General features: G+C 49.0%; 1 protein-coding gene across 1 annotated transcript; it reads left to right on the forward strand.

Moving 5' to 3' along the window:
* Positions 1-2,330: 2,330 nt before the first annotated feature.
* On the forward strand, positions 2,331-3,807 carry LOC121045978. Its single transcript, XM_040499499.1, has 2 exons — positions 2,331-3,575; positions 3,661-3,807. The coding sequence occupies exons 1-2, from the start codon at positions 2,331-2,333 to the stop codon at positions 3,805-3,807; spliced, it is 1,392 nt and encodes a 463-aa protein (XP_040355433.1).
* Positions 3,808-13,760: the final 9,953 nt, after the last annotated feature.

Genomic DNA, 13,760 nt, shown 5'->3' on the forward strand with positions numbered 1-13,760 from the left:
TGCCTCGTCCGCTTTCACTGGCGAGAACTTGCGTTCTAACCTACACCCAGTCTGTCCTCGGTGCCACTCTCACCAAAAAAGCCCTGGTCCCCAGACTCGAAAGTTTCATCAAAGCCACAGTCGGAAAGTTCTGACTTGATTTCCGCATCTGACTTAATCTCCCGCTGAAGAACAAGCTGCGGGGCGAGCACGTACTCATAGGACCCGAGGTACTTGGACGAGATTGAGGATTTGTCCAGCAAGGTTCCTACATTCTGTTGATCATCTCTTCTCGTCGTGGAAGCATGAGACAAATGTGACGGCTTGACTCTCGGCTTCCTTACGCTGCGTGACTCCTCGCAGCCCTCGTTCTTCTCGTCTGAGCGGCTCTGTCTCGTCATTTCCGCATCTAGTGTAGATTTGCTGGTGTCGCCTCCAGGCCCGTTGCTCGCACTTCTGGTCTGGATCGATGGCTCCTTGTGATAGGTGTTCTGGCGTTTGCTTTCTTCCGGCCTCGAAGAGAACTTTCTGGAGTTGCGCGCACTGAGCCTCTTAAGCCGCTGCTTCGAACCTTTTTGCTTTTTTAGCTTTGGCTTCCTAGCGTCACCGCTGTGCTCCTTGCTCCTCCAGCCGCTGTCGGTTGGTGCTTTCTTGGGGTGGTTATCTTCACGATTTCCGTCTCCCAGCCCAGACGACGGCTTTCTCTTTCTGGAGTTGCTCCTCTTCAGCTTCTGGTGACGTTGTTGATTGGATGGGGCCGGGCCGATTGGAAGGCACCGACCCTGCGCAGCCTTCTCTTCTTGGGTCTCTTTTGAGTGAACGGCCCGCTCATGTCGGCGCCTGAATTGTCGCCATCAGATTTGCCGTGCCATGATCGTGATGACCTCTCGGACCGCCTGCGCTTCGGATCTTCTCGCTTGCCCAGACTTAACTCTTCCTTGTCGCAGCCAAGCCCCTTGCTTTCGCAGCCGCTGTCCGTCAATACTTCCTTGGGATGAATATCCGCGGGATTTCTGTGTCCCAGTCTCGACGACCGCTCCCCTCTGCGAGACTCGCCTTCGCCAGATTTCCAAAAATGCCCTTTATCAGAAATGTCCGCACCAGGACGGAGAACGCTGATCTCGGGCTGCCTCTTCCTCCTATGTCTTTTCCGTCTGGACGGACACCCGATGTCGTTCTGCGATGGAGACGAGGTTTTCGAGGGACCCTGCTCCGGATTTTCCTCATCCAGCCTGGTTTTCTCCGCGCCCCCCTTGGATCCCTTTCTCTTGCAGCCGCCGCCGGCTGATGGATCCTTGGGATGGGTGCCTTCGCGCTTCCCCCTTCCCGGCCTGGACGACTTCTGCTTCTGGCTCGACGCGTCGCGCCTCTGTTCACGTTGCTGATCAGAATCGTTCGGAGCAGCACGGAAAGCGCTGACCCTGCGCTGCTTCCTCTTCTGTTCCTTCTTTCCAGAAGGACGGCTCGAACAGGACGCTTTTTCCGAGCACCCCTGACTCTGGTCTCGCTCGTCCAGCCCTGATGGAGATGATCCCCTCATTGTGCGGCGTCCTGGCTCGGGAAAGGTTTAGCGGGATAATCCGCAAGTGGCGCCGGACGAAAACTTGAGCCGAACGTACTCGGCCGGAAGTCCCGCCGCCGGCGTTGTCCCCCGGAATCCTCTCCCGGTAGGGCAGCTGGTTCATGGATCGACTGACCCCCGCAGCCAGAGAGAAGAGTCCGGCTCAGCTCCGCTCCCAGGTGTGGCGGCGTCCACGCGGCGCCGGGCGATGTGTTCTGTCAACAACGGCTCAGACGGCCGGTCGCCGATCCTAAATGCGAGGGCCAAACCCCGCCGGGTGGACAAGAAGGGGAGGCGAAGGAAGGACGTGACCTTCGCCAAGGCCTATCGCAACAGTACGCACGCCGGCAGCACAACGTTACGTTACGTTCTGCGCAGGCACACTCGCGGCCCGCAACGTTCCTGCGTACGCAAGCTCGTTGCGTACGCCCAACTAAAAGTGTCTAATAGCCGATTCACGCGACGGACCGAATCACAATTTTCGTCCGTGGACAGTATATCACGTGACCGTCACGTCACAGCTTCTTGCGATCCGCGCCTTGTCCGCGGACGCGCCGACTGGTAAACTCGAGCGCCTTTGGAATCGGGGATTTTTGGCGGGTGATTGACTCGAAAAGGCGTTCAGACTGGCATCGGTGCAATATATATATTGTAACGGACAAGGAAAAGGAAGAAAAGGGGAAGAAGAAGACGAGGTCGTGTGGAGAATGGGGGACTGAATTCTGGGTTGCCCGTTTAGCCCATGAACTGAGACGCCCGCAACATTTGGTGGCAGCGGTGGGATTACGAAATGGCAACCCAATCGGAGGCAAGTGGCGTCATCTCAACTTCCGCGGCGATGCAAATCACGGAGCGGTTAGCTAATCTGCTCGCCGAAAGGAGTGCTACGGACATTGTGAACCCGCTTCGAACCCTCGACGATTGCCTCGCAACCCGTCTGTCTCTGCTGGAATCTGCAGTCGAACGTCAGGTTGCCGATGTAGGGCAACGCCTCAATGACGGCCTTTCGTCCGTGGAATCTCGAATTCGACTGCCTGTGCACCACGGACCGCCACTCAAGCTGCCGACATTCGATGGGCAGTCGTCATGGCAAGCCTTCATCATTCAATTCGAAACGGTTGCGGACTTTTACGGGTTCGACTCAACGTCCAGAGCTCGTGCAATGGTGGCCCAGTTAAGGGGGAACGCTGCTGAATGTTTGGAGAGCATGTCTGCCACAAGTCGTTCCTCATATCAACTACTCATAGAAGCTCTAAAGTCCCGCTTTGGTGATGAACATCTCCAGCAATTTCACCTGACTGCTTTAAAGCACCACCGCCAAGGCACGGACACACTCCAGGAGCTAGCTGACGTAATCCAGAGGATGGCGAGAAGAGCGCTCGTCGGATGTACGGAAGTCGACTTGGAGCAGATAGCAACCACTGCTTTCATCGACGCAATCGAAGACACCGACATCCAGCTTCTTGTGCGACTCGCCCACCCAACCACGACTCGTGCAGCACTGGCTCGCGCACTCGAAGTTCAAGCAGCCAACAAAGCAATGGACATGGTGTCGACATCTGGAATCAAGCTTTCACGGGTGGCTCACCGATCTTCTCCGGTACGTTCAAGTAAACGTCGTTGCTTCACGTGTGGTGACATTGGGCACTTAGCTCGATCCTGCCCAAATCACTTGGCCCCGTGCAAAATGCAACCTATCCCAACGCCAAACGTTTCAAGTGACAGTGAGCCTGGCAAGGTTGAGTCTCATGTAGTGCATCATGTTCCTCTGGTGACAACGCCAGTGCGCACCTCGCCAACGCCATGTCTTTCAGTTCATCTTCATGAGTTGGGACAACATGTGAATGCTATCGTGGACACCGGAGCTGCAGTAAGTCTAATCGATTATGCATTACTGCAATCAGCAAAGTGTACCACGCCCAAGACGCTTCCTGGTACCGTCTGTCTTATATCAGCCGACGGTTCTACAATCGAACAAGAAGGACAGATCTCGTTGACTGTAGAAACTTTAGGAACAACAGTCAACCTCCCCTTTGTAATTGTGCGCAAGTTACAATGGTCAATGATACTCGGCCGTGACTGGTGTTCAAACGTCCAACTCTCCCTATCGTTTCGAGGAGGTGAACATTGTTTGTCAGCCGTACCAACTTTCAGCACTAACGATCAGTCCAGTTGTTCTGCGACAGAGTTGCCCCAAGGAGATAGCGGGGGAAGCAAAGAAGCAATTCCCTGGAATTTTGAGAACTTATTCGATGGATTTATCCTAGCGTGGTCCAGCTTGAAAAACCTGACGAAGACCGCGGCAGCCCAAGTGTGTTCTACCGTCGCAACTGCTACGACATTTGTGTCTACACTAATGGCACCGATGGTCAATCGAAAACCACAGAAGGTCTTCCGTATGGTCGCAGCATCGGACATTGTTGTACCTAAGTTATCTGCAGTTTGGGCTACAGCAATAATTCCAGGTTCAATGACGTCAAGAGATATCCTAGTTGAATCACTGCTACAATCTCGTCTTGGGATGGAGTTTGCTATAGGCCCGTAGCTCTCAAGTTTTGAGCAGCGCTCCAGGCGAGCAAAATAGAATATTTGGCTCGCGTTTCGAACGTGCGTCATGACGCTTCCCCCCACTAGTGTTTTTTAATACTCCGTTCCATTCTATACTCTGTTTCACCTTATGATGTACCGCAGGAAAGGCTACAAGCGCGAGCTCCTTGCTCTAGGACACATCTCGGCGGCACAAGCTCTCATGCATAAAGAGTAGCTCCCGACGCTATGAGCTCGCGCTTCCAGCTTTGTCTGCGGTACAACATAAGGTGAAACGGAGTATAACCGCCAGCGTAGCAGAGGCTACAAGAGCGAGCTCCGATCTTGCAGTGTCCCTTCCAAGCACGCGCGCTCGTGCAGTGCAAGCACCGTTCAGGGGAACATGTTTTTGCAAGTAGCTTCAGCGTCGCTATCACGTAAAGTGAACATACGGGCTCACGGAAGCGATGAAAGAACGCAATAAAATAATGAAGCTGAATGGGACGCTGAGTCCGCGAGCTGCATAATTCCTTTTTTTTTTTAAATTTTAGTTTTTCTTTTTTTTTGGACGTTTTGTTATCGCGCGTCTACAGATGCTGACAGATGCTTGCATTCGAACGTTGCACGTGCAAAATCGAACGTTACAGCGCCGCCTGGATTGTGCTACCAGCATAACATGGTCGCGTCTTGCGGCCGCGCTCGCGCCCCCTGCCCGAGAGCAACGGGCCTATACCTCGCTGCCTTGTTTCCTGCGAGAAGGGGAGTTTGATGCTTCCAGTTTTAAACCTGACGAATGGTGACCTGCTCCTGAAATCCGGTGAAGACTTCGGACCTGTGACATTTGCCCTGTCACATGCCACTGTCGCAACAATTAGTGCGGCACCAGCAATGTCTGTCCCGCAAGATTGCCTTGAAAAAGCTAGTGACCTTCCATGGTCGGAATTTAATTTCGGCCACAACTTAACAGAACAACAAAAGGCACAGATACAAGGACTGCTCTTGGACTTTCGGCAGTGCATTGCTATTACACCAGAAGAGCTAGGGTGCACACCACTTGTGCGCCACACCATCAATACTGGTGATCACGCTCCAGTACATCACAATCCAAGACGTGTTTCGATGAGAGAACGGGAGGAGATAAACCACCAGGTAGACGACATGCTTCAAAGGGACATTATAACTAGCTCCAACAGTCCTTGGTCGTCACCAGTTGTCCTGGTTAGGAAAAAAGACGGTTCTACAAGATTCTGCGTGGACTACCGGAAACTTAACAGCATAACAAAACCAGACGTGTATCCTTTGCCACGACTTGATGATGCCCTTGATCGCCTTCATGGTGCCAGCTACTTTACTACTCTGGATCTCATGTCCGGATATTGGCAAGTGGAGCTGGAGCCGAAAGATTCCGAAAAAACTGCCTTTGTGACTCCTGACGGATTGTTCCAGTTTAACCGTCTTCCATTCGGGCTCTGCAATGCACCTGCGACCTTCCAACGCCTTATGGATAGGGTGCTTGGACACCTGAAGTGGACGATGGCGTTAGTTTATCTTGATGATGTCATCGTATACGCTGACACTTTTGAAGAACACCAGCACCGTCTGCGTCTAGTGCTGAATGCCCTCACCAATGCGCATCTCCGTCTGAAACCATCGAAATGCTTCTTCGGATGCGACACAGTCATTTACTTAGGGCATGTTGTCAACAAAGAGGGTATTCGCCCGGATCCAACGAAGCTGGCAGCGCTAGCCAATATTCCTGAGCCTACAACCACAAAGCAGTTGAAAAGCTTTTTAGGCTTTGCGTCCTATTTTCGTCGATTTGTAAGAAACTTCTCTCTAAGAGCTGCTCCACTGACTGAGCTTCTTAAGAAAGACACCAAGTGGCGTTGGTCCGCAAAAGAACAAGCTTCTTTTGCTGATATCAAAAGAGCACTTCTTGAACCACCAACCCTGGCTCATTTTTCAGAAGAAGCACCGACGTTCATTCACACTGATGCCAGTGGCGAAGGGCTTGGCGCTGTTCTTCTCCAGAGAGACAATGCAGGAGTAGAACATCCCGTATTATACGCAAGCCGCAAACTTAGCGAACCAGAAAGTCGATGCCATTCTTCAGAACTCGAGTGCCTCGCTGTTGTTTGGGCAGTGGAAAAGTTCCGTCCATACATCTACGGAAAGCATTTCACAGTCGTGACAGATAACTCTGCTCTCCGTTGGCTTCAGTCAAAAAATGATCTAACTCCAAAATTGACTCGGTGGGCAATGAAACTGCAAGAGTTGGACTTCTCGATCGTTCATAGAAGTGGGAAACAGCACCAAGACGCCGACTTCCTCTCACGGCACCCCATCGAAGACGCCAGAGTTGCTCCTGTACTCGCACTCCTAGATTTGCAGTCAGCGCAAGCAGAAGAATGTGACACATACAACATAATCCAGTTGCTTTCTGACGAAGTGAACGGGAGACCGCGACTTTCAGAACGTCGCTTACGGCGTCTACGAGCGTACTACCAGCTTCGGGACGGTCTGCTGTGTCATCGAGCACATCCCTCAGGAGCGTGGCTCCCCGTAGTTCCCCCCAAAATGCGTCGGAACGTTCTTGAGATGTGCCACGATGCTCCAACTGCAGGTCACCTCGGGCAACACCGGACGCTCGACAAAGTCGCCAAGAGATTTTGGTGGCCGCACCTCAGGACGGATGTCCGACAGTACGTCGCGTCTTGCGCAACATGCCAACTGCGGAAAACACCACCGCACCCGGCGAAGATTGAGCTACAGCAAATACCACCTCCAGGCAGCCCGTTTGAGGTAGTTGGAATCGATCACCTGGGGCCCTTTCCAAAATCTGATGATGGAAACAAGTACGTCATTGTCGCAACAGACTGCCTGACGAAGTGGGTCGAAGTGGAGGCGGTCCCCGACACTTCAGCTGTGCATCTCGTCGCCTTCGTCAACAAACACCTTGTATTGAGGCATGGCACACCCCGCCGGATAATATCTGACAGGGGAACGTCATTTATGTCCCATACTTTCAGTTGTGCTCTGCGAGATTACGGAATTGAACATGCGGCCGCTTCACCCTACCATCCTCAAACGAATGGCCTAGTAGAGCGCACCAACCGCAGCATTGGAGATATATTAGCTGCGTTCGTCAATAAATCTCACAAGAACTGGGATACATTCATTGGTACAGCGGCGTTCGCTTTGAACACTTCACAACAGGAATAAACTGTAAAAGGGTTGATAACTGGGCTAGTTGGTAGTTAGACATATTAACGGCATTAGCGCACACGTGTGCGCTAATGCCGTTAATATGTTCACAACATATTAATTAATTAATTAATTAATTAATTAATTAATTAATTAATTAATTAATTAATTAATTAATTAATTAATTAATTAATTAGCACACGTGTGCGCTCATACGTGTGCGCTAATGCCGTTAATATGTTCACAACAGGAAGTGACCGCCAAATCTCCATTTGAGCTTGTTTACGGAAGACTCCCGACGCTTCCGCAGGAATCATCGATGGGCGCTGCGTGGACCCGTCGGGCGCGAGAGTATGAAGAGAACTTCGCTGAACGACTAAGTGAAGCCAGAAAACTGGCTCGGCTGGCTATTCTAAATAAGCAATCAAAGTTGGCCGAACGTCACAACAGGGAAACCTCATTGCCGTCGTTTTCACCAGGTGATGTGGTGCTTCTTCGAAGGAACCTAAGATGTCCACAGCACTCGGAAAAGCTTTTGCCCAGGTACTGTGGACCTTTCAAGATTAGCAGGCAACTTGGACCCGTAACATACCGTCTCGAACACCTTGACAGCCTGCCTCAGCGTGGGCGACGCCGCACTTTGACAGCCCATTCAAGCCATCTGAAACTTTATGTCACACGTGGTGACTATCTTAGCATCGTCCGGGACGGACTTCCCAACGGGGAGGGGCGAGTGTAACGGACAAGGAAAAGGAAGAAAAGGGGAAGAAGAAGACGAGGTCGTGTGGAGAATGGGGGACTGAATTCTGGGTTGCCCGTTTAGCCCATGAACTGAGACGCCCGCAACAATATATATATATATATATATATATATATATATATATATATATGTATATATATATTGCCGATAAAAAAAAATTAAAGGTCGCATTGTTGTATTTTATGCGTTTGCTGGTTCGTTTTATCACGCGATTCTTAGTTTCACGCGTAAAAGGATCTGCTGAATCTTTGTATGGCTGATGCGACGCACGCTCCGGAACACCTACGAGTCCTTCTCGAGAAGATTCTGTCAAAACGCATCTTGCGCGGCGCGATATTTTTTTTTTTTTTGGCACGTCCAATAGGCCTTTCACTCAGCAAGACCTTCCGTGTGGGCGTGGTATAGCGATGTCTTTTGTGCTCGCGCGTGGAGTGCGTGGAGACATTTACAAACGCCCCTCTGCGAGCCCAGGACTTCGTCGCTTCTAGGCCGAAGCCTTTGTTTCGCAGAACCAAGCACTTGTGCCTGTTTCACTGTCATGACTTGGGTTATTAAAGCTAGTGGCACTTTTGGGCTAAGCCTATCACGGTGTTCTTTCATGCTTTGTACGAAACAGCGGCGCGCGATTCCTTTTCGCGGTATGGTCATTCCATGAAAAATGAGGGGCGACAACTCCTTCCTTGGGAACAGAAAGAATAAAAGAAACTAGAGACAAGGAATGTTCGTCGTTCCTCGTCACTAGTTTGTTTTATTCTTTCTGTTGCCAGTCAATGTTACCAACACGCTTTTCAGTTAATGTGAACTCTTTCATGTCTGGGATATATGCCAAACAATTTATTCGGATAAAAAAAGTTTCTGTACCCAAAGAAAAACATTATTTTAGAAATGTACATTTTATTTTTGCTGATTTGAGTTTGGGTGTTAGCTACAATACCTTTTTTCCGTTTGTTCTTTTAGAATTGGTCATTTAATTGTATATGTTAAACGTTCAAGGTCTCGTTCCGTGACATTTTAATTAAATGGCAAGATTTCAAATATATGCAGATAAGGCCATATTAAGATCCAAATAAAAAAAGCAATGTGGGCTGTGGTGCACGGAACTTTCGAAATAGCCGAAAGTTATGTGCACCTTATTCATTTAACATACAAGAAAATTATAAAAGTAATCTTTTTTTTTTGCTCAGAAATTATTTTTGTAAAGATAAGCTTTTCTGACCATGCCTCCAGGCGCACGCCTCGTAGGCGACGCGAGACGGCGTTCAGCAGCGTGGTGTCAACGGTGCGAGACACCGCCCCAAGGTCTTCAACGCTCTCTTAAAAACACGTTGTATTGAGTTGATGTGGACATTATCCTGACTTCCATGCATCCGCGTCCTCTTAACGTTACGTAGTTACTCTGGCGTCTTAATTTCACTCTACTGCCCAGGCAACTGCCGTTGAGTGCAGGATGGCGTCGTCTACTTCCCGAGTTTGGGAATGCATACTGTGCGTCGGCTTCGTCTGTCGTATATCCACAAATAAAGACAGTTCAGACCAGGTAGCTCTTCGCCGATGTGCGCGATATTGAAATCGGAAGTAGAAACGCAAAAACCGACCAATAAACATCTAAGAAACTCTTACCCTATCTCAAAATCTGTAAATTAGTCAAGCCTCCGATAGAAGCGTCAATAATCCAACTGCAGCATGAGCCATGAAACTAATAATTAAAATCTTAATCAACAATATGTTTAACAAACCGAATAAACGTGAGGATCATTACCTAGATTAGCACTCAGAGTGCGAAGACGGCATCCGAGTAACTCCCACGTCTTATCAAACTTACTTCCTCTGAGAGCACTAGTGAGCTCAGAATTCAATACATGTTCTGCTGGCCTTCAGTGTATCCCGGAGTTTAAAATTCTGCACATGTACGGAACCTCAGGGGTGTGAGGAGTCCTCCGCAAAGAGTGGAACGCTCTTCCCATCCATTACACAGCTTTTGGTAGCACTTCATATTCTACCAAAATACATTTATCAAGTGAAATGGAGAAGCAATATCGCCGTTATAATTTCTCATCGGTGAAGAGCTATGTCTTTATATCTGGATATAAGACAAACAAGGGCGTCGCACAGTATAAGTTTCCTAACTCGGGAAGCGGACGGTGCAGGCCTGCGTTCGTCTGCAATTACCTGGAGAGCAGAAGGGTGAACCTAAGACGCCAGAATCACTGCGTAACGTAAAGAGAATACAAATACATGGAAGTCAGGATAACGTCCACGTCAACCGAATAAAACCTGTTTTAAGGAGAGCGTTGAAGACCTGGTTGCGGCGTCTCAAACTGTGGACCCCTCACTGGCGAACGCCAGGGTGCGTCGCGTACGAGGGGGGCGCATGGAAATATGGTGAAAGAGGTTCATTTAAAAGAAAACAAACATTTTGAGCAACAACAAAAAGTAATTTTCTAATTTTTTTATATTAAACGGATGAGGTGGATTGAACCTCTGTGTATTTCGAAAGTTCTGTTACCACTGCCCACCTTGCTTTTTTTCTGGCTAGAGATTGTTTTCATTTAATTAAAATGCCTACAAACTTGACGTCAAAAATATAACGGATGCAATTCAATTATCAATTTTATAAGATCAAACTAAAACAGTATTGTAGCGAACACCCAAATTCAAGCTGACTAAAAAAATATATCGCATGAAGTCTCTTCTTTTTTAGAGCTCCTATTTGGATTCAAAATGGTTGCTTTCAATGTTTGTATTTTACTGTAAGATAGTGAATGTTGTTAAGTAGTTATGCTCCCACCTAAAGTTCTTTCGTACGAAAGCGTTTTTTTTTTGGGTTTTTTTTAACAACGTGCGTTTTAAGCAATTTCGGGAAATTTAAAACATATTAGCAAAACTAAGATTTATGTTTTTACAGAAAATATTTTTCTTTTTAGTTCAGAGGCGTCTTTAGCCAAATTAACTTTTTCGTAGAAATCCCAGACACGAAAACAATTCACGCGTGTCCTTTGGCATGGAGTGACCCGGTTGCAAACATCGATATCCCTCGTATACAACGGCGGCACAGTGCGATGTTGACGTTTCGCGGCTCTTTTGGGCTCTCGAACAGGTTCGGTCCTTCCTCTCCGTCGCCTACTCGTCATCTCCTTCGCGTGCAAGCGCTTGGGAGACGGACGATCCGCGTACGTGTCGTCATCCGATCAGTCCGTCTGCCGATCACTCTGTCGTGTGAATCGGCCATAAACAGACCATACTATGCGGTGAGAAATTGAGAGAGACGAGAAAATAAAAGCGCGTGAGGGCGCCAGAGGGCCGAGTCCTGATTAAAAGGATTAACGGGTTCACGCAAATGCTGACTGCCTTTGTCCGTAGTCGCTGTCTGAACGCGGTCAATGAGTTAGTACTAACGGGTTTGATTAGAAGTAGAGGTCGCTACTTGCATGCGCAAATTCCTTTCGGCCAATACTCGAGCCATGGCGTTGACAACTTTGACACAACCTATATAAGAACAAGCCTTTTTTGACGGGCTAATGTGTATCGGACGTCATAAAAACCGAGAATCCTGGCAACCATCTGGGAGTTCGAAGAAAAGACGTACGAAGAAACTGAGGCAAAACCGTCTCTACTCTTTCCTCTGTCATTTTGTAGCGCGTGTCCCATTGCGTTCATTGCACCTTATCTTCGTTATGTTTACTGAATGTACGCTTTTCTTTTTTATCCGCACAATGGTGCCTGCCACCAGGGCCCGTTTGCTCGAAGCGCTAACCGCGGCTAAAGTTAGCCGCAGTACCTAGAAGAGGGATTTTTTTTAAATCACGTGACTGGCTCGGTAGGGATGCGGGGAAACATGGCGGTGCCCCAGTGAGTGAGCGCCGCTCGCTTTGGAACTAATATGTCGTTGTAGCTGCAATATCGGGCGCGTTAGTCAGCAACGAATGGTGCAGGAGGCTTTCGCTTTGCTGTACCTCACTTAAACCGCAAAGCATGGGCAATGACATCGCCGCATTTTTAGATAGCCTTTCGATGCTGGGAATTCCTAAGCCTAAATGAACGCGATAATGGTCGGCATGGCAACGTCTTTGGAAAGCGGATTGTTGATAGCACACAAAAGCCAGACAGTGTCCCAACAAACCTTTTTTCTTAATTATCCAAGCACCGAGGTGCATGCTACGACTGTAGTTGCACGCGTCGCACGTACTGGCGTCTGCAGCAGTAGCTGTTCTAAAGCAAAAAGTATAAAACAAATTTTGCCTTGCACGCGCGTTCGTTAAATCCTTTTTATAATTTTTTACTTCGAATCTTTTACAAGAGAAAGGCCAGCGCGCGTGGACCGTAGAATTACACTTCCAGCGTTCTCCTCGCGATGTTTGAATAATTTAGAAGAAAGTCTGTTGGGACGCTGTCTGCTTTTGTGTGCTATCAATACCCGGCCGATTGAGTCAAGTCAATCCGCTTTCCAAAGACGTTGCCATGTCGACAATTATCGCGTTCATTTAGGCTTAGGAATGCCCAGAAGATGTTTCTTCAACGCAGAAGCGTAAAGGACAACTGGAGGAAGTGTTGGACGTATCTCCTCTTCGAGCTCGTCGGTAGCATCTTTGAAGGGTTGCAGGAACACGATTAACTCGTTGAGTGTTGTCTTGTTCACGCTTTCCATCAATAGATTGTTCCTTGACTCCAGTAGAGCATCTATCTCCTCGAACGGAGTGCAGACGGACTTTAGCATGGATACCTTTGAATTTAAATTTACGGCACACGACCCGGGCCGACGCGATTTTAAATTTACGGCACACGACTGACCAGGCACGGCCCGGGTCGGTCCGGGCCGACGCGGCCCGGAAATGTTTTTTTTCAAGCCCGAGCCCGGCCCGGGCCCTAAAAAATACGTGCTACCCGGCCCGAGCCCGGCCCGCGGGCCGGGCCGGGCCCGGGCTTTCGGGCCGGCCCGAGCCCGTGCAGTGCTCTACCACAGATGTTCAAAGAAAGGAAGCGCACGAAAGGTTAGGCGTGTTCGTTTTGCCGCGGCGACTTGAAATTGCTCAAGTGCTTGAGCAATTTCAACTCGCCGCGGCAAAACGAACACGCCTAACCTTTCGTGTGCTTCCTTTCCCTGAACATATGTGCTTCTCTTTTTCGTTCATTCTCTCGGAACCGGTGATGTCAGCGCCCAGGTTTTGCCATGCTATGTTACCGTCTTTACCCCGCTCCATTGGGCGGAGCTTGATTTACTAAGTTGCGCTTCAGAGTAGCGACACCTTAGCCACCTTTCTATCTATGCTGGAACGCCAACTGAATGATGTAGATGACTGCAACGGGCACTGATTGGCTCTTCTCTCGGGTCACGTGACATGACGTTGAAATGTAGTTTTTCCCTATGCAGTTCGGGCTATGCTCGTAAAATGATGCAGTTGGTGGTGACGTCAAAATGTCGTCACGATTCACTTTGACGATGCAGTTAACTTGGTCGATGCGAAGCCAAAGATCAATCTGCATCGTAAAAAAATGGCGACCCTAACATACAGGGTGTCACAAAAGAAAATTTACACGGTCTTTTTTACCGCAAAAAGAAACTAGGCATCGCCGAACGCCCATTTTCCGCCCAAAGGTAGAGCTAGGGGTCACAACCAGATGCCAAAGTTTCAACCCGATCCGATAACTTAATCAAAAGTTATAAATGATTTTCTGAAAATTTCAATGGGAAAATGGCGGCCGACGGAGTTTTCCAACACATGGGGCTCTATG

Source organism: Ixodes scapularis, unplaced genomic scaffold (assembly GCF_016920785.2).
Source record: "Ixodes scapularis isolate PalLabHiFi unplaced genomic scaffold, ASM1692078v2 PGA_scaffold11__112_contigs__length_91849675, whole genome shotgun sequence".
In the NCBI taxonomy this organism is placed as follows: Eukaryota; Metazoa; Arthropoda; class Arachnida; order Ixodida; family Ixodidae; genus Ixodes; species Ixodes scapularis.

Bases quoted from the DNA above. Each gene is read 5' to 3' on its own strand.
- LOC121045978 (XM_040499499.1), top strand. From the start codon at position 2,331: ATGGCAACCCAATCGGAGGCAAGTGGCGTCATCTCAACTTCCGCGGCG. The intron at 3,576-3,660 runs GTAATTGTGCGC...CGTTTCGAGGAG, and splicing joins CAACAGTCAACCTCCCCTTT to GTGAACATTGTTTGTCAGCC.